At 40.3% G+C, this 27,929-nt stretch overlaps 1 protein-coding gene across 14 annotated transcripts in view; it reads right to left on the reverse strand.

Moving 5' to 3' along the window:
* mast4 (microtubule associated serine/threonine kinase family member 4) overlaps nucleotides 1–27,929 on the reverse strand; it is a 435,748-nt gene that overhangs the window by 85,298 nt on the left and 322,521 nt on the right. For 6 of the 14 annotated variants that reach the window (XM_063049351.1, XM_063049354.1, XM_063049346.1 and 3 more), the window contains 4 exons: nucleotides 10,070–10,142; nucleotides 9,583–9,603; nucleotides 5,148–5,226; nucleotides 4,260–4,417 (listed from right to left, as the gene is read on the reverse strand). In XM_063049351.1, the coding sequence (XP_062905421.1) occupies nucleotides 4,260–4,417; nucleotides 5,148–5,226; nucleotides 9,583–9,603; nucleotides 10,070–10,142 (331 nt within the window). The remainder of the gene's footprint in view (nucleotides 1–4,259; nucleotides 4,418–5,147; nucleotides 5,227–9,582; nucleotides 9,604–10,069; nucleotides 10,143–27,929) is intronic. The other 8 variants (XM_063049347.1, XM_063049352.1, XM_063049359.1 and 5 more) reach the window with 3 other exon arrangements.

Raw genomic sequence — 27,929 nt, forward strand, 5'->3', positions numbered from 1 at the left:
ACTGTTACGGAAGCAGCAATGAAGAATCCTTCTATATCTGAGTGCAACAGTATTCCTGACTTGCATGACTGACAGTGGTGAAAATCGAGCGACTGGCACGATGAAGGAAGCCCTGAACACCATCAGAGATGGAAGACCTCCATTGCTGTTCTAAGCTCAAACGGTGTAACAAGCAGTAGGTAGATACAGAAATACTAAAGGAACTCAGCAGAGGGGTGACATCTACGGAGGGAAGTAAACAGTTGATGATTCAGCCTGAAACCAACTGTTTATTCCTCTCCATAGATGCTACCTGACTTGCTGAGTTTCTCCAGCATTTTGTGTGTGTTGCTCTGGATGTTCAGCCCCTGTAGAATCTTGTGTTTAAAAGATACCTCAGAAACATTGTAAAAAAATTTCAAAACTATATAAAAACACTTAAAACATTAAAAACAAAATAATTTAAGAACTATATAAAACAATAGGTGGCATAGTGGTGCTACCTTTGGAGTAACTGTCTCACAGCACCAGAGACCCAGGTTCGATTCTGACACCTGTTTGCACACTCTCCCTATAACCACATGTGTCTCCTCCAGATGCTCCAGTTTCCTCCCACATTCTAAAGACGTGGGTTGCTAAGTTAATTGGCCACTGTAAACTGATCCTTCCTTGTATGTTGGTGGGTAATAGGTTCTGGGAGGAGCTGATGAGAATGTGGGGGAATAAAAATTGGACTATTGTAATATTAGCATGGGCCGGCTGGTGGTGTAGTGGCATCAGCACTGGACTTCAAGGCAGATGGTCCTGAGTTCAAACCCAGCCGGGTCCCAAACTGGGCAGCAGCAGTATCTGAAAGACCTGGCACTCCACTTCCGTGTCTTGTCACGAAGAGTCAGATTCGACTGAACAACTGAACAATATTAGCATAAAGAGGTCGTTGATGATGTTTGTGGAGCAGGTAGGTGGTGAAGGATCTGGTCAGTGTTGTTAACATAAATGATTTGAAACTACTAACACTTACTTTGTTCCCTCACAACCATTCGATTCCACTGAAGCAGTACTCCCTACACATTGCCAATGAGGACAGGACCTCTTTACGAAGATTCTCCGGGTGAGCACTGGGGAACTGCCATGATTTTGCGTCCCATCACAGGAGTCCAGCCGCTAGCCACAAATGTCAGACTGCTGACCCACAGCCACAAGCAAGTTCCAGACAACAGTTTGCACATAAATGGCAGAAACCCTGGACTAAACAGCACTTCTGAGGATGAATGCTGAATGTTCCATTCAAAATTGCTGGTTTATCCACACACAAAAAAAATAAATCTGGCCAAAACTTCCAGATTCTTTGGAAACATTGGTTCCAAATCGAGAGTGTGCTAGAATTTTCCATATTCTTGGGTATGGAGCCTGAAGATATGTTTGTTTTCTTTTAGAGCAGGGATTTGCAATCTTTTTTATGCCATAGACCCCTACTGTTAAATGAAGGGTCTGTGGATCCCAGTTTGGGAACCCCTGCATTAAAGGAATCACAGGTTCTTAACTTCCAAGACCCATATGATCCCTGAGTTAGTTTCCCTACCAATAAAAAGTAAATAACATGATGGAACTTGCTGCAGTGCATCGGAAAGCTCGACGGCGTCAATAATGAGGCCAGTAGAAATCACAAAGTGCTTCATCAGACCTCATACCAGTTTGAAGTCAAAGTGTCAGTGAGCATTAATTACTTAACAGCTGCTTCAATTACTTTACAGGTTCCTAAGATTGTCATAGCCGGGGGTGGTAGTGGGGATAAGCTCCCTTTCTGGGGAAAGTGCTCCAAATGGCGTGGAACTCTAACAGCCTCTAATTCTTGGGGTCACGTGTGGCTTAGCTACTAGGCCCGACAGAACTGTTTCTACTGACAAGAGAAGTGGCAAAGGCGGACTACTGGCACCACAAGACCAGTTGCTTCGGGCAGGTGAGGCTTGTCAGCCTTGGATGGCAGCCCGCCTAGGAGAAGGAAAACTCTGATTTTAACCTCCGCTGCCTTGCGGCCACACCCACCAGAGGAAAAGGCTTCAGGAGTAAACCACAAGTATTAAAACCGGAGCCAGGGACCCTAAGGCAGCTTGATGTTGTTTACAACTTCACTCTGGCAACCTCTGCAATGACACTGGTGCCAAGCTGCATTAGTGCTTGCCCTTCCCTTGCTCTACATCAGTGACGTGGAGAGGGGGGAACCCGCTGCATGGGCAACAGCCGGTTCTTCAAATCTTCCCGCCCAGGTTTGCGCCCTGGAGAGGACACAGTCCACCAGAGTCGCAAACCCACGATCCCCTAGGATTGACGGCTGCCAACTACTGCCAACACAAAGAGAAAGCTATCATTGGATTTTATTTTAAAATCCGGTCTGAGGATTTTGCATACAATTCTAATAAATCTAGAAGTTTCAGACTGAACTGGTGTTATAGTCGAGACTCTTCCAGATTTAAAACCAGGCCATAGATTCCATTTCCAGCCACCTGGGAGAGCAAAGGGTGATGCCCAACAACTCAAAGAATAATACACAGGGATGGCAGTGAACGCAGCTCTGGTTCTTTTTCAGCAGTCAGCCTTCTGACAAACCCAATTAACAAAAATACTCCCAATGCCACGAGTGGCAGCAGTGTCATTATGAATGCAATAGAATAGTACTGAAAGCACTGAGTACGGATATAAAGACTGAAAAGGCCTTGAAAGGTTTATTGTTGTAAATTTTGTTTTATTATGGATAAACTTTATTTTATTTAAATAAAAAAAATCAACATAAATACTGCCAGTGCTGGAAATCTGGAAACAAATCTGAAAATAATGGGAAGATTTAATAGTTCAGGCAGAAATTGTGGCAAATGCAACAGAATTATTGGCTTAAACTGATGACCTTTCATCACCCGTCTAAGTTATCTGTTCAGGGCTTAAAAGGTTTATGATTGCCTGAGGAAGAATTTGAGGTTAATGAACAGAAATCTGTAATTTCAAAAGAAGCACATTTAAATTTAAGAACCAAGAGCTTCCAAGGATGTCAGAATCTATATTTAATGATGATTAAACTATTTCAACAGAAATAAGTGCACGTCTGTTCCTGATTATTGCAATTCAAGTCCAGGAAAGCTTGAATTTTTCTTATTCCCATGCTTCAGCCTCAGTACAGGTATACAACTCCCATTTTAAAGGTCATTAAATAAGTGCATCATTAGAAAAACAAGGTGGAAATTTAGACCAAGCAATGCAATATAAGAGCTGTGCTATGCTTCCAGTAATGAAACACATAAAGTCAGGGTCAGAATGGATTATGTAGTGCAGAATGGATATGTGCTTGGTAAGAACATAGTCCAATTGCTTTTCCTTTCATAGATGTAGCCCTTGCCGATTCCTCCTGGACTGGTTCAATTTTTGGGGGCTCTTTTCTATTCAATGCTAAATATTTGTCTCTGGACTCATTTTGGTGACCCCTTCAGGTTCCGCTGTCCTAAGAGAGTCATATAGCATCGAAACAAACCTTTTCAGCCCTCTGTATCTACGTCATCCATCAAATGCCTATCTATACTAATCCCATGATGCACTTGGTAGAATGTGTTCCATGTTTCGATAATTCAAGTACTCATCCTGTGTTTTTTTTTTAATTGTATGTGATTACTCATTCTTAGTACAACATTTATAAATAATGCACCAACTCTCCCAATGATTCTGCACAATCATCAAATGAGTCGTAAGAATCAGAAAACTTCTGTGGGGATCGACAAGAAGAGAATTGCACCTTTAATGCTGTTAGGTACACACAGGAGTTACCACTGATTGCCGGCCACGGCTGAACACTGACCACTTTATTGAAATATTAGGACGATATTGGACATTCAAGTGATCACAGCTTGGGGAAGCGGGAGGGAAAGGAAAGAGCAATGTTTCTTCAGCATCATGCAGAAAAACACACCAAATATAAACATGCATGTTCTTAAAATTGAATTTACAAAGATTTGTGTTATTTTGCTATAACTATTTCTTTTTAGGCCACTACACGGAAACAGCTTAAAAGATCAGAGATAATTTTTTTTAAATTGTTTTCAAATATAATTTTCATTAGTGAATTATTTATTCTGTATCATATAAAGTGTGCTAATGCTTATGAAAGAATTGGGATTATAGTCGATCCTAACCGCGCAGTAAAAATCAAATCAGGAATAAAATAAACATTTATTTCCTCATTCTCGCTCCCATTACACTTTTATTTGTACCACCAGGGGAAGTTGAAGAGTACAAACCTCAGGCTCCTGGAACGTGGTCGCATTGAAACAGGCCTGCGTCTCTCCTCGTTCGAGATGGCATCGGTACTGCAGAAATGCTTGGAAAGGAAGTGCAGCTCATCCGGAGTCGGCTGGTACGGCAACTGATGCAACTTTTCCTGAGATGAGCAGGATGACTAGAAAATTGAAAGGGAGAACACCACGGTTTAAATTTTTTAGATTTTCCTGGATTTGGTCAAAAAGTGTCAGTGAAAAGAAAAGAAAACTAATTAGAAAATCATATCAATATGAGTTTTATGACCTAGTCAGCTCAATTTCTACAAATTAATCAAAAAATCACAAATGCTATTACAGACTCAACTTTATGTTATCTCATGGAGGAGGATCAGATATTTAATTCTCAGGTCAAGTGCATTAATAAGGTAGAGAATATAGTATTCATTTTTTGAAATGCTCCATTTAAAACTTAAAATTCTACAGCATTAACTACTTTGCCTTTCTATCCTCCTTGTGTGGATTACAAATCATCCTCACAGATTAGTTATCTTTACAGCTTCAAAGTATTTTTGAAACATATCCACAAACTTTACTAATTTAACAAGACCTTGCTCTGACAGTTGGTCATATTTCACATCTTCCAACTTCAAATCAATTTCAAAACAGATTCATATAAGGTTTTATTTAAACTTATTAAACAGTGATTCCAAAAATAAGAGCCCAGCAACCATCTCCAGAGCAACTTGCAGGATTGTCCAATTTCTACTCCATGGTTCAGTTAACTACTGAAGTACAGAATCCATAGCATCTGTAAACTCATCAGTGCAAAGGACCCAAGAGGATGCTTTGCAGTTTATTGTTGCTTCAGATTTAAGACAGTTTACTAGGTCAAGTTGAAAAAAAACCTACCGACACAGTGGAGCTTGGAGTATTTGTCCCATAGCCAGATGAAGGAAGGGAAGCCAAAGACCATCGACGCCCGTCACTCCTGAAATCATTTATTAAATTATGCGGCAAAGTTGGTACTACAATTATCTGAATGTGAACATCCACAAATTAATGTCAATGGTTTCAACCTGCCTTTTATTACATTTTCTTTTGCATGAAAAATTAATTGACTGACAACTATAGTGGAGATAGAAGCTGTTTGGTTCACATTCAAGATCCAGCATCTGGAGCTGCAAGGGCAAGTTACTGAGACCACAAAGGAACATGTTAATGTAGTCATAGAAAATTCAGAATGAGGTACTTACTGATTGAATTTTTCCACAAAATTTAAGCAATAGGTTCTTTATTCTAAAATTGATTATCCTGAAAAGTGGAATAGTTATTCTAAAATTGGACGCCAAATTCTTACTAAAAGACCAGAAATTTTGAAATTTTAAAGCTAGATCCTGGCCTAGACCTTGCTGAGAAATTAACTATGTCTGTCAAACTTAAAAGCACTGCAGATGCTGGAGATCCAAAATAAAGTACACCATGTTGCTCTGTAGGGCAGACAGCACCTGTTGGGCATCAAGTTAGTGGAGTGGTTGGCATGAAGGTACTCCGGCACCAGACGTTCCAAAGTTCAGAGTTCAATTCCAGCCCCTTCTGCAAGGAGTCTACATGTCTTCCCCGTGGAATGCGTGGATTTGCCCAGGTGCTCTGGTTTCCTCCCACAGGTTAGCTGGCCTTTGTGAATTGTCCCATGATTAGGTTGGGACGATTTGAGTTTGTCTGCCCTGTGCCGCTAAACAAATAAATAAATTCAGGGCAAAGACTCCTCACTTGAACTGAGAAGGACAGGAAGCAAGTTAGTATCAAATTGTGGGAAGAAGTGGACAGGACATGAAATATTTCTCAAAGTTAAAGTATTGTCACAAGCACAAGTACATGTATGTACAAGTGAAATAAAAAAAAAACCTTTTTGTAACAGCATCCCATGCACAAGACATGATACTGAGGTCAGGGTTATGCTGGGGAAAAAGATACCAAGGAGGTCAGAGTATCACTCTGCTGGAGGACCTCAAAAGGCCAAGCAGTGTCAGTGGGAGGAAAGGAGTTGTCGACTTTTCAGGTCGAAACCCAGCAGGCTGTTTGTTGCCCCAGATCCCAGCATCTGCGATCTCTTGTGCGAGTCCTCTGTCTGATTGATGAGTTAATGGGGACATTTAGGAGAGAACAACATTCCTATTGATGAAAGCTCAGAAAGGAGGGCTGTTATAGAGAAAGAACACAAAGATATGTGAGTGCTACATAAAAAAAAAGATAAACCGGGCTGCTGAACATGCTGAGCGGCTCAGTCTGTGTTATCGGAGAGAAAATCCGAGCTGGTACCATGAGTGGACACACATGGTACGTTCTGATGCAGTTGTCTTACACGAGAGAATTGCAGGTTGCAGTGTGCTTAGATAGAAAATGAGGACCGGTTCCTTTCATAACTCTGTTCTGCTCTTTCTCCGCCATGAACCACTCCACGTTATGTCACTTCCCCTTGCAACCATAGGGGATGCTGCAGCTGTTCTTCCCTTGCTTCCCATCCCACCATCCAGAGACCAAAACAGTCCCTCCACTGGAGTTGGTACCTCACTGACATTTCTTCCAGTCTGGCAAGCTACACTCAGTGTGAACAATGCAGTTGCCTTCATACTGGGGAAAACAAACACTGTGCTCAGTCCACAGAGAAGTTCCTACTCCCACTTATGGTTGTAACAGCATAGAACCAGGCCCTTCAGCCCACTGCATCCATGCTGACCATCATACTTGTCTATAGTAATCCCGGTTGTCTCATACGTTTCTCACCAAATGTTTCTGAATGTTGGTCCTATTTCTGCCTCCACAATATGTCCTAGCAGCCCATTCCAGATGGCAACTATTCTGTGTGTGAAATATTTACCCCTCAGATCCCTTTCACCCCTCCATACTCTCACTTTAAACCTAGTTTAGATACTGCTATAAAGTATAGATAGAACATATTACCTGTCTATCGAATCTATACTTCTCATAACCATAGTATACTCTGGCTATCTATCTTATCTATGACTTGCCAACTTAATTACATCTTTCCTGTAGGGAGGTGACAGAACTACACACAGTATTCTGAGTGCAGCCTAATGAAAATGTAACATGACGTCCCAAACTCTTGTACTCAATGTCTCAGAACGCAGGTGTGCCACGTGCCTGGCTGTGCTGTCACTTTGAGGGCAACGATGGACTTGTACCCCAAGGCCCTGCCATTCACTCTGCATGCCCAGGTTCAACTTCCCAAAATGCATCACTCTGCGCTTGAAGAACGTAAAGCCCATCTGCCATTCCCTTGCCCACTTAATATCCTGCTGTAACCTTGGACATTACCTTCACTGCCTGACATATCATCAACTTTGGTATCACCTGCAAACTCACTAACCATTCTAACCCACCTGTCTATGACCTCCTGCACTCCTGCAATGATACTGAATGTGAAATTGAGCAACAGCACCCCTGACCTTCTGTTTGGGCACATGCAGCCTTCTGGACTCAATATGGAATTCTACTCCTTTAGGTAACCTGTTCTCTCTCTCTCTGTATCAGAATGGGTCAGGTTATCAATCTGTGATGTCAGCTCAGATTTTCTCTATTTGCACAGCCTAACCTGCTGAGTATGTCACAACTTATCTGTATTCGCTCTCTAATCATCCTCATCTCATAGCTGATAGGATAAAAGGATGACGCTCTTTCTCCCAACTGTCCCAATTCATCCCATCCCCTCGACCAGATAACCTTGTTTACAGCTTATCCTTAGGGGAATATCTGATCTTGCTCTGGTAGAAATAGTCCCATCCCTAGCTTGATAACAACCTGTTTTCTCTCCTTCCCAGCTTTGAACTTAAACATTAATTGTTTCTCTTTCCACAGATGCTGCCTGATTTGCTGAGTGCTCCCAGAACTTTACTCTTGCAACTAAACTTGTCATTAGTCAAACTTCCTTTGCATAACTTGATACTTGGAACCATGAGAATTAAGTGAGAGTTGAAACTCTTCTTCCAAATGAGTTAGGCTGATTCAACAGGGAATCAATAAGGGTATCCTCTTCACCAATCAGACTGAAGGAATGTGCACTAAATGGATTGAAAAGGCTCTGCTCCATGCTGAATTGTGTATAGTGAGGGAAAGAAGATTGAGTTAAGCAAGAACAATTTAAAATTTAAAATATTCAGTAACTTTAAAAACAAATGAAAGCTGAAGGAATGAACTTCACGCTTGTAATAATTGATTTCCAAAGCCAAAGAGGCACACTGCAGCAATTAACATTCATCATGTTAGTAACTTGTTATAACTATGGCTTTCTTGTTACCATGCAAATAAAGCAACACCGTGTCATTAAGTGCACCTGAAAAGGCAAGCCAAGCAGTGAACGGCTGTTGCTGCAAAGGTAAAGTCAAAATGGCACAACTCCTTTCTACTTTTTAACATATTTGCCCCAAACCACTCAGCTGCCTCATGCCTGAGGCTGCTGTGTTCTGCACTAAAGATGAGTACCATTATCCTAGTTGTTATTCTAAGAACAAAAGCTGGCTCTAGGTTTTTACACTGCATGGGCAATTAGTGGAAAGAAATTCTATACTGGGTGATCAGAGAGCAAACGCAAAGCACCACCTGGCTCCCAAGCAGATGGTGGAAGTGTTCAAATCTCAGAGCTAACTCATCACTCCACAACAGCAGCTGCAGGCAGGTCAGCCAGGCTGGGTTAGCGACTGCACGAGAAACTGAAACTTTGGGTCAAAACATGACTGGTGTGTGGAACAGCAAGAAGAATAAAATGGGAAAATGGACAAGAATAAGTCTGCTAGCAGAAAGACTGATAAAATTTATATTTGAAAAGCTGGCCAGGAAAATTATCCAAAGAACTAGCTTTTCTTTATTCACATTCTGTGTAAATTACTTTATTCTCAAATTTTATTTCATGTCTCCTTCTTCACCTAATCCCAGCAGGGGTTTAAACTCCTCCCCTACCTGCAATGCAGGTACCTGCTTCATACATACACATTTCCAGAGGGAGAAATGACAATTCATCAACAGGAGCACAGCATTGCTCCACTAACGATAAACCTTCTCTTGACGCTGGTGGTTAGATCTCAAGTTGACCAAGTGCAACTTAAATTCTGGAATGATAACTACCTATTTTGTATAGCTTGGTATTAAAAAATAAGCTTCCTCTCCCAAAATCTACTCAGTCCGAAATGAAAGCTACAGATGTTACGATTCACAGCCAAGGCAAAACATACAAAAGACGAAAGTTATGACAAAGCAGACATAAATTGCTTTGGTAAGTAAGTGATACAAACATTTTCAGAGAAAAAAAATCACCCCCATGCCAGATTACCTGTCCGTTCTGTGGCCATGACTGATGGATATCATCGGGCAGTTTAGAGGCAGGAAAGAAAACAAAGGCAAGATGCATATTTTTAAGACATTTCAATTTATTTTGGCAGGACGAGTGACAAAGGCAGAATAACTTCTAAGCCAAAAACTACTTTCAGGTTACCAGACCCAACTTGAAAACTACTTTCTGGTTACCGAAATCCTTCACCAATAAGATACAACTTGAGTTCACCTCTTATAAAAATTGGTAGCTGCAGTGGTCAGTCAATTTCTGCTTTCTTAACCAAAAATATTCCACACTGCTTTCTGGTATCTGGTCAAATTGTGTACATCTTACCTGGGAAAGCTAACATGAATAACCTAATAAAACATCCAAAAAGTTTGCATCTAATACACTTCTTTCAAATACTGAGGTAAATGATTGTACGGTAAGTACTGCACTAATTTCTTAAATACAGCCTCCAATCTAAGATTTGGTAGTTACTCACCTTCGAGTGAACGAAAAATGAGCAGAGGCACTGGGAGAGAAATTTCTTGGGCTGTCTTGAGGGCTGTTTCCTGCTAAAGAGATTAACGCCTTTTCACCAATGTTTATAACAACAAAAACCAATTAAAACATGAAATTGATTCAGAGACACTTGCTTTCATTTTGCATTTAATAAGGATTTTACAAGTAACATTATATAGGCTATCCCTTGGTTAAGAACACCTGACTTATAGACTCTTCAACATACAAGTGAGCTCCAAAGATATTAATCAATTAAAAAATCCAATATACTGTTTACATTTATTTGAATGAATGACAGAACTAGCTTTTCCTCTCTTATTTCTACTTATTTATTTACTGAGATACAGCGCAGAATAGGCCCTCCAAGTCAAAGCCCCTGAATTAACCCTACTCCAATCACAGGACAATTTACAATGACCAATTAACCTACCAGCCTTTGTCTTTGGACTGTGGGAGGAAACCTGAGCACCCAGAGGAAGCCCACTTGCTCAAGGGGAGAACGTACAAACTCCTTACAGACAACGTCAAGAGTTCAGCTGGGTTGCTGGTACAAGAAAGCGCTGTGCTAGCCACGACACTACCGTGCCGCCTAGTAATTGGTGTTTTTCTCTCTCCACGCCCCCCACATCAGTCTTGTGTGTTTTTGATGCCATTCATTAAAATACTGTGGTGGTATAGTTACATATCTGGTAATTTTTACATATCTTCTGACCTTCAGACAAAATAAACTTATTTAGACGATTAAAAACAGAACCTGTTGGCCACCTCTGGATGGTCTGAAACAGGAATTACCATAACATGTCAGAAAGAAGTCAGCTCTAGCTCATTTGGTGGTAATCACTCCAGAGAGGTAGACAGTTCAAGCCCCAATCCTGAAACTCAGGCACAACATGCCCCACCACAGTACTGAGAGGATGTTCCACTATTGGAAATAGACGTAACATCATCCAAGGCCTTACAGGCTCTCTCAGATAAACACAAAAGATAAATAGCACAATTTCTAATAAGAATGGAGAGTCATCTCTAATAAGATGACTCATTGGAGAGGCCAGTTTTTCTTTTCCATATTCAAGGATCCGGGCATCACTGGCAATATTAACATTTACTTCCCATCCCCAATAACCCTTGAGAAGGTAATGGCAAGTGGCCATCTCCAGCTGCTGCAGTTCTTCTGGTGACTGTATTCCCACAGTGGGTAGGGAGCTCCAGGATTTAAGTCAAGCCAAAGGATTCCTAGTCAAGATGGTGTGCAACTTATTGGGGAACTTGGAAGTGCTGGAGTTTCTATGTTCCTGCTGCACTGGAGTTTGCCACGCCATTGTTTCTTCAGAAAAACAGTGACTACATTTCAAATGTACTTCAGTGGCTCTTTTTAGGCAAGGAAGTGAAAGATTTGAAAAAATGTAAATCTTACTTTTAAAGACTGAAATATTTTGCCACACAATTTTATCACAATGCATCGAAGAGAATACCAAAGTGATGTTAGTGCATTTACACAGTTGATTGAAACATTTATTAAGAGATATACTTAAAGAAACTCTGTCAGAGTTCAGTTGGGTCAGCCAATACATGAGTACATTTCTTTATCACTTTCCATTTATTTTTTCTCTCTCTCCTGAAAGCTTGTGGATGTTTTCCATATTCAATGCATGCACACTGCTGGCCATCTTCCAAGCCTTTCCATTGTGTCGAAAGTCATACATGTGCCAACTTTGTGATGTGGAAACTTTGAGGCTCAGGAATACAGCTGGTGGAAAGCATTACGGAGGACTAGGTACATGAAAACACTCATTTATCCAGTAAACGCTGCCAACCTAGATTAGTTTACCAGTTAGAGACATGAAGTTTCAGCAACAATTTCTCACCTCTCTTTTGAACTGCAGTCTGATGGGCAATTTTACAAACCCATACAACAAGGTAATTTTAATGTACCTTATGGCAATTTGCGTGTTTCATTATCCTTAGCTAACTTGATGTCAATATGTTATGAGACCAATTTGCCTTGAAAATGAAAATGAAGAAAATTTCAGCCACTGGAATTTTGAAATAAAAGTAGAAAATTCTAGAGACCCCCAGCAGGTTAGACAGCATTTGTTGAAAGAAAAATAGTTAACATTTCAGATTCAAAAGCCTTCCTTTGACAACTGGTCATGAACCTGAAACATTAACTAGGTTTCTCTTTCCATGGATGTTACATGACTGCTGAATATTTCTAGCATTTTCTGTTTTAATTTCTGCGTTCTCAGTTGTCGATTCTAATAGCATTACAGTGGGAGGAGGGTGGGTTGAGTGAAGTTTGCACTGTTTCATTGTGCTCAATTTAACTTCAAGAGATTTCAATGCAATTGAAGGGATCCTGTTCAACAGTGTCACTAGTTTCATACCTATTCAGATAGGAAGACAGTAAAATTATGTTCAAGGCTGATACATTAACGTGACTGATTGGTGAGACTCAATCTGGTTCAAAGAGATGTGCAAACACGAGGAAATCTGCAGATGCTGGACTTTCAAGCAACTCACATAAAAATTGTTGGTGAACGCAGCAGGCCAGGCAGCATCTCTAGGAAGAGGTACAAGTCGACGTTTCGGGCCGAGACTCTTCGTCAGGACTAACCAGAATGTGGGCCTCCTGTCCCATGACCCTCTCGTATCCCTTTTGCCTATCACCTGTCCAGCTCTTGGCTCCATCCCTCCCCCTCCTGTCTTCTCCTATCATTTTGGATCTCCCCCTCCAACTTTCAAATCCCTTACTCACTCTTCCTTCAGTTAGTCCTGACGAAGGGTCTCGGCCCAAAACGTCGACTGTACCTCTTCCTAGAGATGCTGCCTGGCCTGCTGCGTTCACCAGCAACTTTTATGTGTGTTGCTCAAAGAGATGTGTACCAGTCACTGAGTAAATATTATCCATTGAAACTAATAAAAGGGGCTGGAGGATAGTATAGGGGTGAGGTCAGAGGTTACTTTATTTTTGTACAGAGTCCATAGAACATACTGCCAAGGGTGGTGGTAAAGGCAGATACATTAGGGCCATTTTAGAAAACCTCATATAGGCATATGGATGATAGGAAAATGAAGGGCAATGTAAGAGGCAAGGATAAATTTGATCTCGAGTAGGTTATAAGGTCTGCACAACCTTGTGGGTTGAAGAGCTTGTACTGTGTTGTAGTATTCTCTGTTCCATGCAAGTCTTCTCAGATAAAGTCTTATCAGAGAAACAGTGTTAAGTACTGTCCTGGCAAACAGTTTGCCTTTGGCAGGTTCTAGCTCGATATACATAGCTTTGGTTCTTACCACATGTGGTTATGTAAGTGTGTAGGTAGGAGATTTTGTACTAAATCAGCTAAGCACAATGTACTTATCTGGATGTCTTAATAATTCAGACTCTTAAATTTGATGGTGGGTTGCCAAGAACAATGTAATTTAAATAAAAACTAAACACAGCTCACTATTGCTGCCAAATCAGACAATTTTCCTTCAACTTTTCCATCTGAAGGTATTTTATCTCTCTTTCAGTCTTATGTAATTGTAGATTACAATAACATAAGATTGATAAAAATATAAAATATTGTTGGGTGATTCACAGAAGTCAGACAAAATTGACAAAAAATTGAAAGAAAATGGATATTAGGAAGAGTGACTCAAGAGCTTAGCTTGACTTGGCTTTAAGGCAGGATTTAAAAGCATGAAAGAAAGGTAGAGGGTCAAAGTTGTTGCAGCAGGCAATTCTAGACTGTTCAAGGTATTGGTATGGATTATGTGACAGAGAGGCAGAATGTACCAGATTTGATGGAATGAAGAGTCCTCAAACTGTATTGGCCTGAAGATGACTAGGCACAGGAAGAGAAAGCCCACAAAGGGATCTGAAGACGAGAATGAAAATGCCAGAGGATTGGGAAGTAGCAACACTAACTGCTGGATAAGTGAGCATGAGATAGAGATGGCAGAACTTTGGATATTCTCAAAGATAAAGGATTGGTGGAAGCTAAGAGGCTAGCCTCAGAGAGCTTTAGAAGGAACGAGTTAAAAAAAGGAACAAAGAAGGTTGAGAGGAGATCTGATGGAGGTGGATAATATAGTGAATACTTTAAGTTAAAAGGAACCATTTCCATTAAGATTCAACGTTGCTTAATGTCATTTCCAGTACACAGTTATAAAGGAGAATGAAATAATTGTTACACTGGACCTGATGTAGCACAAAAGAAAAAGAACACAATAATAAAAAGACAAAAAGTACAATAAATACACATGAGAGCTTACAAGCATAGATTGCATATAAAGTGACGCTAGATACAGGTGTGTTAGTGAATCACTCAAGAACCAGGAGAGAGATTTAAAATTGTGGGCACAGAATACAAGGGAGGCAGCAAGGAAAGTAGAATCTGGTTGGGATCTGCAACGGTAATGCATGCAGAATGAATCAAAGTCTTCAAAAGGGAATTAGATAGGCACTTGAGAGAGGATAATTTGCAGTAATGAAATTACTAGGATAGCTTGACTCACAGCTGGCACAGTCTTGAAGGGCCAAATGGCCTCCTTGGCAGGGTTACAATTCCTTGATTCTGAAGAGCATGGTATGATAATATTACATGCAGGTATTCTTTGTGATGGGTTTGGAAGATCAAACAGATTCTGTGTTGCAGGTGAACAAGAAGAGGACATTTTAAACATTTCAATCAAAACATTCAGATTTCTTTACTGAAAGAAAAACAGGCCAAATATCTGCAGCCACGACCTAAAATTTACTCTTTTAGACTTTGCTCGCAACCTACACCCACTCTGAGTCAATATATCTTTCTTGACGTACTGACTGGGGCGCAGGACAAAATTGGTGCAACTGAACAGAGTGATAATAATAATTATCGTGAAGTGAAATTGCTGGTTTGGTGTGCATCTTCAATTGTTAAGTATTTGAGGGCCAATTTAACCACTATAATAAGCAAAGATGAAAGCAACAATTACTTCATAGATCAATAAACACACAGCCACTGCTGTTTTGGTTGGCAGGAGTAATCCAATTAAACCAGCTTCTATAGCAACTTCAAGCCCACCAAAAAAACGAATCCTTGCTGGCAAAGAAAATATTTTTACTTTGATGATTTGTCTTCCCCATCCTTTGTAGCTGAAAGCAAGCCAATCCATGTAGAAATCAACTAGACTTATTATTTTCAAATAATATAAACTGATTCTGATTAAATCAGCTCATTTCACATGCTTTGTTTCATTTATTTAGACATACCGGCCCAACAAGCAACACCACCCAGCAACCCACCTACTTAACACTAGCTTACTCAAAGGAGAATTTAGAATGACCAATTAACCTACTAACCAGTACGTCTTTGGACTGAGAGGAGACCGTAGCACCGGGAGGAAATGCAGAAGGTCGGGGGGAGAAGGTACAAACTCCTTTCAGCCGGTAAAATCCGAACTCCGATATACTAAACTGTAATAACACCGTGCTAGCCACTACACTGCCGTGGGGCCCTTCTCAGAAGTTTTAAAAAGGCATCTGCATGGAATCTTTCAACTTTGACTGTGCTGCTGTAGCAATTTTGCCTACCAGACATCATATTCCCTTAAAATCCCAGGATACGCCATTAATGGCAGACATCCCACCTCTCCCGCAAGTTCCGGGAGTCTCCCACATATTAATAGAGGCTCCCTGATGCCCGCAAATTATATATAATATCCTGGAAATCAATTTTTTTGAGAGCGAGCGAGCAAGAAAGCGCGTGAGAGAGAGTGAGACAGCGTGAGAGAGAGCACGAGAGCGACGAGAGAGAGAGAGAGAGCTAGAGAGCGAGTACAAGAGCGACTATGAGAGAGAGTGAAAGAGAGCAAGAGCATAAGAGAGAGAGAGCACGAGAGAACGAGCGTGACAGCGAGCGCGATGGGAGAGTGTTTCAAAAAAAGAAAATATAAAACGTACATCACCCCAGACTACCCTAAAGTGTACCCCTGCCTAATAGAGGTAAAAAATAATGACAGTGTTGCTTGCTGCACTGTTTGCAACGGTGACTTTTCTATTGCCCATGGTGTGTTAAGACTGTAAAAGATATGTTGAGGTGAGTTTAACAGGTGTCATTTGTTCATTAGAATAGGTAACGTTATTTAAACTAGCTGGCTAGCTGCTAAGGAGCTTCTCTATTGCAGACATCCCACCTCTCCCGGAAGTTCCGGGAGTCTCCCGCAAATTGATGGTGCTACCTCCCTGAAATGAGTTTTTGCAGGGTGGAATGTCTGTGATGGTGATTGGTGAGAAAGAAGCTGGTCTAGCCAGATTGTGTAGCTGAAAGGTTAATTGCTTCACTTGTCACAACAAGGCTCTCCTCAGTGAAAAAGCCTTGACAATGCAATGAGTTCACACTAGTGAAGTGGGGGCAGAAAAAGCCCATATTTAAGCAGCAGAGGCTACCTCAGTAAATATATTTAAGACAAGGTTGGACAGATTTTTGCACACTGGGGGAATTAAGGGTTATGGGGAAAAGGCAGGTAGGTGGAGATGAGTCCATGGCCAGATGAGCCATGATCTTATTGAATGGTGGATCAGGCTCAACAGGCCAGATGGTCTACTCCTGCTCCTATTTCTTATGTTCTTCAAATAGCTAAATAAGACTCCAACAACCAGTTAGGTCTTGCCACCTCAGTTAATGACTAAATGCATTGAATGTATCTGTCAGAAACCTCCAAAAGGCATAATTTTTGTTAAATTAGAAAGCTTTTAGAAATACTTATAAACTTCAATACACCACTAAGTTTTTTAATTAAAAAAGTATCTCTGCTTTGCAGCCAGTCAACACTACTGAAAACAATGGAGAGGCAATCCACTGCCCTGTCTAACCTGGTACCAAGTCACTCAAGAGGATTGCTCACTACAACTGGTGGATGACCTGTGCAAGCTTGGATACCCTGTGTCCAGTGCCAGAGCAGTCAGTAAAGCTGTCAGAAATAGCTCGTCATAAGCATGTTTCCCCATGGTTGCTGACAGTACCAAGGGAAAATATTGGCAGGCTGCAGCCAGTATTTCCCCACACAATCTGGGCCAGTTAACTTCCTTCCTCATCGTAATCAGTTTCTCCTCACACAATCTGCAAATATCTATAACCCAGCTTTTCAAGGATAAAATTAATCCTGTAGGGATAACTTAGGATATATAAAATTAAAGCAGCTGTCACAAGAAAATATCAGAAGTGGAAGGAATGCAGAGCATGCTAAACGGCAAAAATAACCATCTAAGATGGGTCTGGTTTGAAGAAGACGAGCTATTTCTTAAATTTATTCTTGGAATTCATACGTATGCCGGTGGCAATCTTGGAAATGTCTTTCACTGGGCATACTTCACATTCAGCCAAACGAAGGAAGAATTGTCTATTGTATGCATCAGTTACTAAAACAGCATTTTCGATATAATTTGGCATAATTTGACATGAACTGCATCTTCCATTCTGATTACGAAGCACCTTACTGGCAGTGGTTTAAATAATGACTCAAGAGATGCATCGTGTTCTGCTTACAGACAAAGAAAACTGCTCAGTGCCTTTCTTTTCACCTTACAAATATCAGATAGAGCAAATTTGGGGAAACTTTCCATGACCCTTGTCAGCTGAACAGCACTGAGCAGATATGCCTGCCACTTAACATAAAGTTCATCAGTAAATATATCCAAAGGAATTTACTCTTAAGAAATGTAGATTGACTAGAAGATTGGTAAAGATGAGCCAGAAAAATTGAAGGAACTTTTATTTAGAAATATTTAATTTACTGACGGCATTTAAATGACTACTTAACTTATTAGTGTTTGTTTATGCTGAAAATTAAGGAAAAAAATATAAATCTTGAAGTTAACTATTTCATTTCAGACAAAATAAATTTATCACATTATTTGTATGGATACTTTTCAGTATTTTCCCAAAAGCACAAGAACATCTCACTGAATAATATTTTTAAAATACAATTGTCTCCATGCCAATAAGCACCAGAGAAAATATGCCTTGAAAAAGCAATTAAGTAAAAGGGTGCAATTTGTCTTGAGTGTTATCATTTAATGTAGTGGGCAATATTAGTGATGGCTATATGAAGTAAAGGGGGGAACTTGGTTAAACTGCCTTGCAAAATGAAAGGCAAATCAAAAGAATTACGTAGCCCAATACTTTAAGTATGGGATCACTGACTTGGCCACACTCTAATTTACTACCATGCCTATTGAACTAAATATTGATGAGGCCTGGTGTATCCACTGGTCAAAAGAAAGAGAAAGTTATGAGAAAATGATGCCTCTGGCTCTATAGTCAAAACTATGCAAAGCAGTGAGCATGGTCGGACAGATAAACCTTGCAGAGGGTGAACACAGGCGGCAATGACAATCTAATGGCCATGTTACTGCCTACCTGCACTACACTCTTTCGTTCTACATTCTGTTATTGATTTAACTTGTACTAGCTCAATGTACCGTTCTAATGAAATGATCTGCATGGATAGAGTGCAATACTAGTTTTTCCACAATACCTTGGTATACAGTCAGTGGCCACTTTATTAGGTACACCTTCACACCTGCTCTTCAATGCAAATATCTAATCAGCCAATCAGGTAGCAGCAACTCATTGCAATGCAGACACCATCAAAAGGTTCAGTTGTGTTCAGACCAAACCAGAATGGGGAAGAAATGTGATCTAAGTGACTGGCCGTGGAATGATTGTTGGTGCCAGACAGGGTGGTTTGAGTATCTCAGAAACAGCTGATCTCCTGTGACTTTCACGCACAACAGTCTCTAGACTTTAGAGAGAATGGTGTAAAAAGCAAAAAGCATCCAGTAAGAGGCAGTTCTGTGCGCATAAATGCCTTGTTTATGAGAGAGGTCAGAGAAGAATGGCCAGACTGGTTCAAGCCGACAGGAAAGGCCATAGTACCTGGTGTGCAGAAAAGCATCTCTGAACACACAACACATTGAACCTTGAAGTGGATGGGCTACAACAGCAGAAGACCAAGAACATGCACTCAGTAACCACTTTATTAGATACAGGAGGTACCTAAAAGGAAAGCAGCTGTTACAAGCAACTATCAAAAGAGCAGTGAATGTAGAGTAGGTTTACGACTGTCACATACACTCAGTACAGTGGGTACATAATCAAGTGGCCAGTGAGCATATATGACAATAATAAACCAATTTACCAATGTTCTTTGCTGATGAAAGCTGTCAAGCAGATAGCAGGAAAACAAAACTCTATAATCTGGTCTTATCCTGGCTTGAGTTAAGAGACTTCTTTTCAAACTGTCCTGGAGAAGAACGAATGCTGGGAGCAGACGCTGGGCTTACTTTATATCCATCACGTGGATAATAAAGACTTGAAAATTCCAGGGAATGTGCTTAGGGTAGCAACATCAAACAGAACAGACAACTGAAGGGAGCTGGTTTAAACGTCACAATGGATCGTGGAAGTCGCATTAGTGGAAATGGCAGATCCAAACTAATATAGCATTGAGGTAATTAATACAACTGAAGAAAACCAAAAGATAGGATTATATGGTCAGTGAGAAGCTGGCAAATTGCATGGTTGAATGCAAGAACCTTGTAAATGTAAGTTCTAGTTAATAAAATGGCCAACAGCAATGCTAAATAGGTGCAAAATATTAAGAGAGAGAGAGAGAGAGGGGGGAGAGAGAGAGAGAGAGAGAGAGAGAGAGAGAGAGAGTGAGAGTGAGAGAGAGAGAGAGAGAGAGAGAGAGAGAGAGAGAGAGAGTGTGTGTGTGTGTGTGCATGTGTGCGCGTGTGTGCGCGCATGTACACGCACAAGAAAATTAGGGCACTTAACAGCAATGTAACACCTTGTCAGGAGATTTCATGCTTTTGAATGAGGTTCTATTCAAAAAGTTCAAAGGAACATATAACAAGCCTGATGCATTTTGGAAACAAGTCCCGCGGACTGAAGTTAAAATAGAACCTTTTGGCTGCAATGAGCAAAAGTATGTTTGGAGAAAAAAGAGTGCAGAATTTCATGAAAAGAAACCCTCTCCAACTGTTAAGCACAGGGGTGGATCAATCATGCTTTGGGCTTGTGTTTCAGCCAGTGGCACGGGGAACATTTACCGGTAGAGGGAAGAATGAATTCAATTAAATACCAGCAGATTCTGGAAGCAAACATCACACCGTCTGTAAGAAAAAAAGCCGAAGATGAAAAGAGAATGGCTTCTACAACAGGATAATGAACTTAAACACACCTCAAAATCCACAATGGACTACCTCGAGGTGAAAACTGAAGGTTTTGCCATGGCCCTCACAGTCCCCTGACTGAAACATCATCAAGAATCTGTGGATAGACCTCAAAAGGGCAGTGCCTGCAAGATGGCCCAAGAATCTCACAGAACAAGAAGCCTTTTGCAAGGACGAATGGGCGAAAATCCCCCAAACAAGAATGGAAAGACTCTTAGCTGGCTAAAAAAAGCGTTTACAAGCTGTGATACTTGCCAAAGGGGGTGTTACTAAGTACTGCCATGCAGGGTGCCCAAACTTTTGCTTCGAACCCTTTTCCTTTTTTGTTATTTTGAAACTGTAAAAGGTGGGAAAAGAAGTTTTCTTGCTTAAAATATTGAAGAAATGTGTCATCTTTAACTTTATGCCTTTTGGAAATGAGTTCATCTTTTACTCGCTTAGTTATTCACAGTAACAGAAACTTTGACCGGGGTGCCCAAATTTTTGTATGCCACTGTAAGTCCAGTCCAATATGTTACTATCTCAGCAGAGAGTGGTTTGTGTGGGCAAACCAATGACCTTTGCTGTTCACTTACTGCCAATCATGCAGGCACATTCCAGGAGTCAAGGAGAAAGGTCAACAGCCTGAGTATGTACAAGGAACTTGCTCCCCGGTGAAATTTTACAGCAGAACTAAATTAAATCCCTCTGCTCCTACTCCTGTATTTACAGATAAGCCTGCTCAGTGGAGCCTTGGAATGGAAGTTCTTCACTGACTGGAAAGACCCATTAAAGCCAAAAGTTAACTTTAACTTTGCAAATTTCTATTCCATGAGGCTACAGAAGTTGTCCAACCTGACGAATATGCTCAGTCCTGGGCGACAGGTAGAGGGAGAAGGAGGAAGAGGCTTGGGGTGGGCTGGGGACACAAGGGAACGTGGTGAGTGGCGATGGAAGGTAGGTCAAAATAAATGTAACTGTTTAATTGTTCAAACCAGTTTCCCACGCAGGACCTTATCAAAAGTCTTACTAAAGTTCATTCTGAACTCATCTACTGCTCTGTCTTCTTCATTTTTTTTTAGTGACTTTCTTGAAAAACTAAATCAAACCAAGGTTCATTTAGCATTCTCTAGGCCGCCAGTCACTCTTTCCCCAGTGATAATGACAGGGCCAGTGCATGTTGACCAGTGTTAACTCGGCACAGTGCGAGCTGTCTGTCTCTCAACTCATAGACTGGGAAGTCAGCTGGGATTTGAAGGGAGAAGAGACCAGAATAAGGTGGTTAACTGGGAGACAATCGATAAAAGAGGTAAAGGGCTGAAGGCGGAGGGATCTGACAGGAGACGAGATTGGACCATGGGAGAAAGGGGAGGAGGAAGGGCACAGTAGGGCTTGACCTGGGTATAGTTCACATTGTGAGGTAATCAATTTCACACTTAAGTGTTAATTGTGTGCTGTATACTGGCCGATGCTTTCTCAGAGTGCTCTGTGGACTTCAGGCAGGTGTGTATTAAGCTATCCAACTGGACTCCACTGGTCATATGGGCCTGCTTTGAGGCACCAATTATATTGCGACAGGTTTGTGCTAAAAATTCAGTCACAGAGCTAAACACATAACTTATAAATCCAAGTTCTATGATGAGGGATATACAAACATGGAAGATTTGTGAAGTTCAGACTTAAAGGCAAGGTACAACTGGAACAAAATTATCAAAAAACAAAGAATTGAAATAAGGCAAATAAGCATTGTAAGATGGTTTCTATCTGTCTGCATTTTATTTCTACATGGGTCAATAGGATTTCCCAGATTCTTACATGATCTAAACTGTAATGCAAAATTTTCCATTGGCAATTATATCAGTAGAAACAAGAGCTACTGATTTTACTGATAAGTATAACTTCCACAATGTTCTTGGCAGAGACACAAGCCAACACTTAAGATAATATTGGGCACCCGTCAATAAATACAGAAATTGGTACTCGAACAGAAGATTCTTGCAGATAATTTTTCGTCCATATGGAGTCTTCACTTTCTGTCAAAATCCTGCTGTTACTGGATATCATTGGCTGTAATGTAGTTTAGTCTGAGAATAGGTTAGCTTTGCAGTAATTAGCTTGGATGTTTCAGCTGTGAATGAGGAGCTCATGTGCCAGTCATACGTTTGGCAAGTAATGAGCAATGGCAGCAGGTAATGAACTATGTTACCTCAAGGGAAAAACAATACAGCACGGACTTCTTTGGCATCTTTGAATATTTTTGTCGACATATTCAGTGTTTGTGATTTCAAACTTGGTTTCCAATTTGGAAATTCAATGCCATTTTACAACACTGTTGCACCTTTCTGATAAACTGCAAGTGTATAGTCATTTTATCGGAGGGAATTCTAGCTGAGGGCAGCTGATAACAACAAATCGCTTGTCAGAGAGAATACACAGTGGAAATGTTTCTGTCAACTGATGCATGATAGCATTTTTAAAAGATCACATAAATTGTCTCTAATCCAAAATGAAAGGCGTAACTAATTACGTATACAACTTATTTATAAGAATTCTCTCCAAGAAATGCATGAATTGAATTGTCAAGCACACAGCATAATCTATATCAGTTAACCAACACACCACCACTTCCATTTGAACTATATGTTTTAACTTCTAAGTTCATGTCATTAAGATAACCATTAATGAAAGATATGTATCCTGAGATGTGATGCATTAACCCATCTGCATACTAATGAAAAGCCATAAAGAAAGGTTATTTTAAAAAATGAAAAATATACGCAGCCTCCTAATTTATCTGAGGGTTCAGCAGATTTAATGGTTCTCTCCACTATTAATGGCTGCCTTCACTGCATCTCCTGCTACGAACTCAGTGGGGACTGACAACATTAATCAACGTACAATGCACTAGTTAACCAGTGTAGAATTGCTGCAGATCATTAAGTTGCTGATACTCACAGTCAAAGCCCATAACATTTATCATATCCAAGACATATCATACATCAATCTATGAGAACAATTAGCTGTAATATTTTTAAATGTAAGAGGGAACTCCGGATACAAAAAGTATTGATAATGTTGCAATTTTATCTTTACCAACAAAGGCAAGCATTTCCTTTTGATCATGGATGAAATATTTTCTTGTCACCCTCACTGAAAAACAACTTAAGAGTCCATGTACCAATGAGATCTTTCCCCAAACCCATTTCCAACTTATCTGCCTGTTTTTGATACTGGCTGAGCAGAAATTTCCACCAACTAAATTCCAGAATATCTGCAGGCACCAACTTCAGTTCCCATCACAAGATCCCTTGGCCTCTAGTCCTAATTTGATCCCTACCAAATGTCTGAAACTTATCCAATCTGTATGCAACTTCTATGACATATTTGTTGGAAATAGTGACAGGCAATCTCAGTGTGCAAGAATATTTTACAGAAGAATTATTTTGCATATTTATTAAAGAATGCATTGTATTATCTCAAGTACTGAGGCTTTGTAGATTATTGTCTCTCAGTTGGCTAGGACCTCTGCCAACAGCATTGTGGAATTGTGCTCATTTGCTAAATTATTGGGTCTTATTTCTGTTAACTTAATGCTGAATTGTGTTTAGATCACGTTCTAAAGATAGATCCAATATATCTAATTGACCTATGTGGAGTTAATAGACAGGCAGGTGGAAGTCATTCAAAAATCATTTGTTTACCTTATTTCAGTCCTTCATTGTCCTGAAGATTTTGTTCATATCATACCTTGCCCCTACTTAGAGTCTGACTTTCACAAACCTTCCTTGTTCTCAACCCAACTTAGCATAGAATTTTACATTTTAACACATTTTAAATACTGAGAGAATGGATTTTTATTATTAAATTGATGTCAAAATGCTATTGCAATCTTACAGCAGGGCCTAACTAATGGAGCTTGCAGTCTGTATTTCCCATGGCCTCATGCACACACCTGAAACACTGAGGAAACACCAGTTGTCACGAAACACACACTTAATACCTCGCCTGAGAAAATTTCCAAGCTCGCTTGCTATCCTGCTTCTCCGCTGTTTCTGAAGCCACTTTTTGTTGCCCTACAACAACTCACCCGGTCACTTCCCTGAGTGTCGAGTCAGGGGCTGTAGGTTCCAATCCAACACCTCGATCTCCTACAGCTCCTATGCAGTAGTAAGTGGGGACTGCACTGATGACAGGGTACTAAACCACCGTCGCTGAGAGAAGGATGTACTTACTCAAGCACTCTTCTGAAGACGGGCAATGTCTTGGCTGGCTTTTATTGCTCAGTCAGGAAAAGTTAAACTGATTATCTGATCAATATCCCTTGCTGTGTGTAAAGCTGTGTCTGTGCTTTGTACTTCACGATTCAAAAGTACATCTGTTGAAATGTGTCCCAACGCATCCGGAGGGCTGAAGGTTTCTTGTTCTTACTTGTCCCAGAAACAAAACCTTGGCCTTGTGACCCCATCCCCATTCTTTTTGCAGTTCACTCAGTCTTGCCTTCCACTCCATCACAGAGCTTACTCTGTTGCTACTTCCTGCTTCAGCTCTGTACTGGGATAAAATCATAATATCTCAGAAAACTTTGTTCTTGTGAAAGATCACTGACCTGTAATGTTAAAACTCAATCTTTCTTCTTAGAAATGGCTTCTGACTTGATTTCAATATTTGTTTTCTTGTATGTTTCCTGCATGTGTTCCATTACCTTTTAAGTCTAAATCAAAATCCAATTTTTAACTGTTATCTAACTTTTAACTTTTAATTTTAATTTTTTAAATTTTAAAGTTATTTTTAACATAATTTTTTTAATAAAAATTATTTAATTTTAATATTAAAATCTAACTTTTAACGTCTGTCCTTTAACTCAGCTGTGCACTGCCTCTTGAGAACAGAAATCTTTAAAATTATCAAGCGTTTTGGTAGTGCGGATGTAGAGTAAATATTGCCACTTGAAGGGAAGAGCATAACTGGAGGACATAGATACAGGATTTCTTCCTAAGAAATCCAGCAGGGAATTTAGAAGAAATTCCTTTACAAAGAGAGTGGTTATAATGTAGAACTCCGAATCATAGAGTACAGTTGAAATGAAAAGTGTAAACCTTTTAAGGGGAGACCAGACCAGCATGAGGGAGAATGGAACAGAGGGTTATCTTGATAAATATAGATGATAAAAGACAGGAGGATACTTGACAGGAATACAAACTCTGGCATTGACAGCTTGAGATGATTGGTCTGCCTCTGCAGGTTCTTCCTCATGCAATCACAGAATCACCCAAGTTCAAAAGTTTTCTGAGGTAGGTCTAAGTCATTAAGTATAACCAAGTCTCCCAGGTTACAAGAACATTACCAGAATGAACAGGATAGTTTAATTATTGAAAGAATGGCAAGGATTCCTCTAACTTTGTCAATCATGGACAAATGGACAGAAAACCAATTGAAGATGCTGCCAGAATTTTATAATCAAAAGAAAAACAGAACAGTTCAAAGATTATTTGACATGAATGCAACCAGAAAGCACAAGTGAGGAAAACTGCCAGTGTCATTTTCATGCTAACAAAAAAAAATGGCATACAATTCCAGATACTTAGGAAGAAATAGGAGAATGACTTCGAATATAGCTAAGTATCAAGGCAAAAATTGAACAGCAGGATTGGAGAAGAGCAAGTAACAGTGTGAGTGAACATCCGAGAGAGGAGACTAACACCATAGTGAAATGCACTTTGAGTATGGAGGAAATATTCTGCCTTTGCAAAAGAGAAATCCTATGACTCAGTTTTAAGTTCACCACTAACCACTTCAGCTGGAAAGTTTTAATTCTGTCATTGAATGATTCAAGCCAGCTCTGTCTAAAATGGAAAATGCCAACACTCCACCTACCCTGAAAGGTCTAGCTGATTTGTGGCTTGTAATGCAAGGCAAGGGAAGAGAAGGAAAAATGGTAGGGGCTTCGATCAAATTGCTGCAGGGTGTCCTGTGGCAATAAATGGTGTAATAGTCAGAGATTAATCAATAAATTATGAATAAGGGTCCGCAGGCTTCAATTACAATTATATATTCTGATGAAAAGCAGCAAAGCCTTGCAAACATGCTGCCTGACCTGCTGAGTTGTGTGTGTATAAAGCCTTTTACTTGGCTCTGCGTTACACTAGATCAGCTAATAGCAGGCAACAGAGCATTAGCAAAGTAAATACTCGGTGTTACTGGCCAGCCATTCTGACAAACTGACACCAAGATCAGATCGTAGCAGTCTTGCTGCACTGCAGTGCAGAAACAAAGATGGAACAATTCATGGTGCAACTTGTACAGTATCACAGCTGGATTCGTCAAAATTCAGGTCAAATCATCCTCAGTCAGACCCTCACAACACGCACATCAACCTCTCCATCACTATCAAAAATTCTCTATAATCATACACACCTTTTTAAAAACACAACACTGACTTATTATTGTCTTGTTCTCTATATTCCTACACAGAAACTCAAAATGTAACGCCCAAACACATTTTTTCAGCTCAGCTAGCGCAACATTTTTTTATTCCCAGTTTATTCTCTTCATATTTTCCATGTTGACGGATGTTAAATTAAGTGCCTGTTATGGTCAACCTTGCATCATCCTTCATACACTTTCTGTACTGGCAAACTGGCTAAATTTGCATTAGCAAATTCTGATAAGCTTTCCAGCATGTATCAAAGTTTTATATTGAGTACCTGCAGAGATAACCTTCAATCATTCTAACAACGAAGGAATGCGTATTACCCATCTATTCTGTTTTGTGTGTGTTAACTAACCTTTTCTCCTTGCAAGTACAAGGTCTGGATTACAAGCCCCTGCAAGGTACCTTATGGAAGATGTACTGAAAATCATTATGTAGATTCATGTGCAACTCAAACTATAAATCATTTATTGCATATTCTTCTCATGTCACTGTCACAAGTATATAAAATGAACGACGAATACAGCTGTCAGAGACTTCAACAAATCCACGCCTGTTTGCCATAATTATCTCATTCTTCTTCAGATGCTAACAAATTTGTTCTCAAAATTCTAAGTGACAACCAATTTTAAACTAAGTGATCTGTGATTACCAGCTACATCGTCATCTCCTCTCCTGAACAAAGGTCAGAAGTTGGTTGCCTGTCAGTTTACTGACATGATTTGCATATCTACAGAGAATTTTTAAAGTCCAGTCAAAATTCAGTCATGTGGAGTTCCCATCAGGAGCTGGTGACTTTCCCCAAGCAACCTCTTAATTCTATCTCAGAATTAATTCCAATACTGTAATTATTAAACTATTGTCTCACACTGAAATGAGAGAGATCTGGCGGGGGGGGGGCACTTCGTCAAGTACCTCCATTCCATCCGCTACAAAAGGCAGAATCGGTGGCCACCCATTTCAGTTTGACTTCCCATTCCAACAAGAGAGTCCACAGCCTCTTCTACTGCCACGATGAGGCTGCACGCAGGTTGGGGGAACAACATCCCCATGTTGTCTTGGTAGTCTTCAACCTGTAGGCATGAACTTTGATTCCTCTAACATCCAGTATTTTCTTCTTCTTTCATCCTGTCTTTTTCCAATCCCCATTCTGGCTCCTTCTTAACCCTTCTTTTCTCCTTACCTGCCCATCCCCTCTCCCTGGTGCCCCTCTTTCCTGGTTTCCCA

The sequence above is a fragment of the Mobula hypostoma genome, chromosome 5, assembly GCF_963921235.1.
Source record: "Mobula hypostoma chromosome 5, sMobHyp1.1, whole genome shotgun sequence".
Taxonomy (NCBI): domain Eukaryota; kingdom Metazoa; phylum Chordata; class Chondrichthyes; order Myliobatiformes; family Myliobatidae; genus Mobula; species Mobula hypostoma.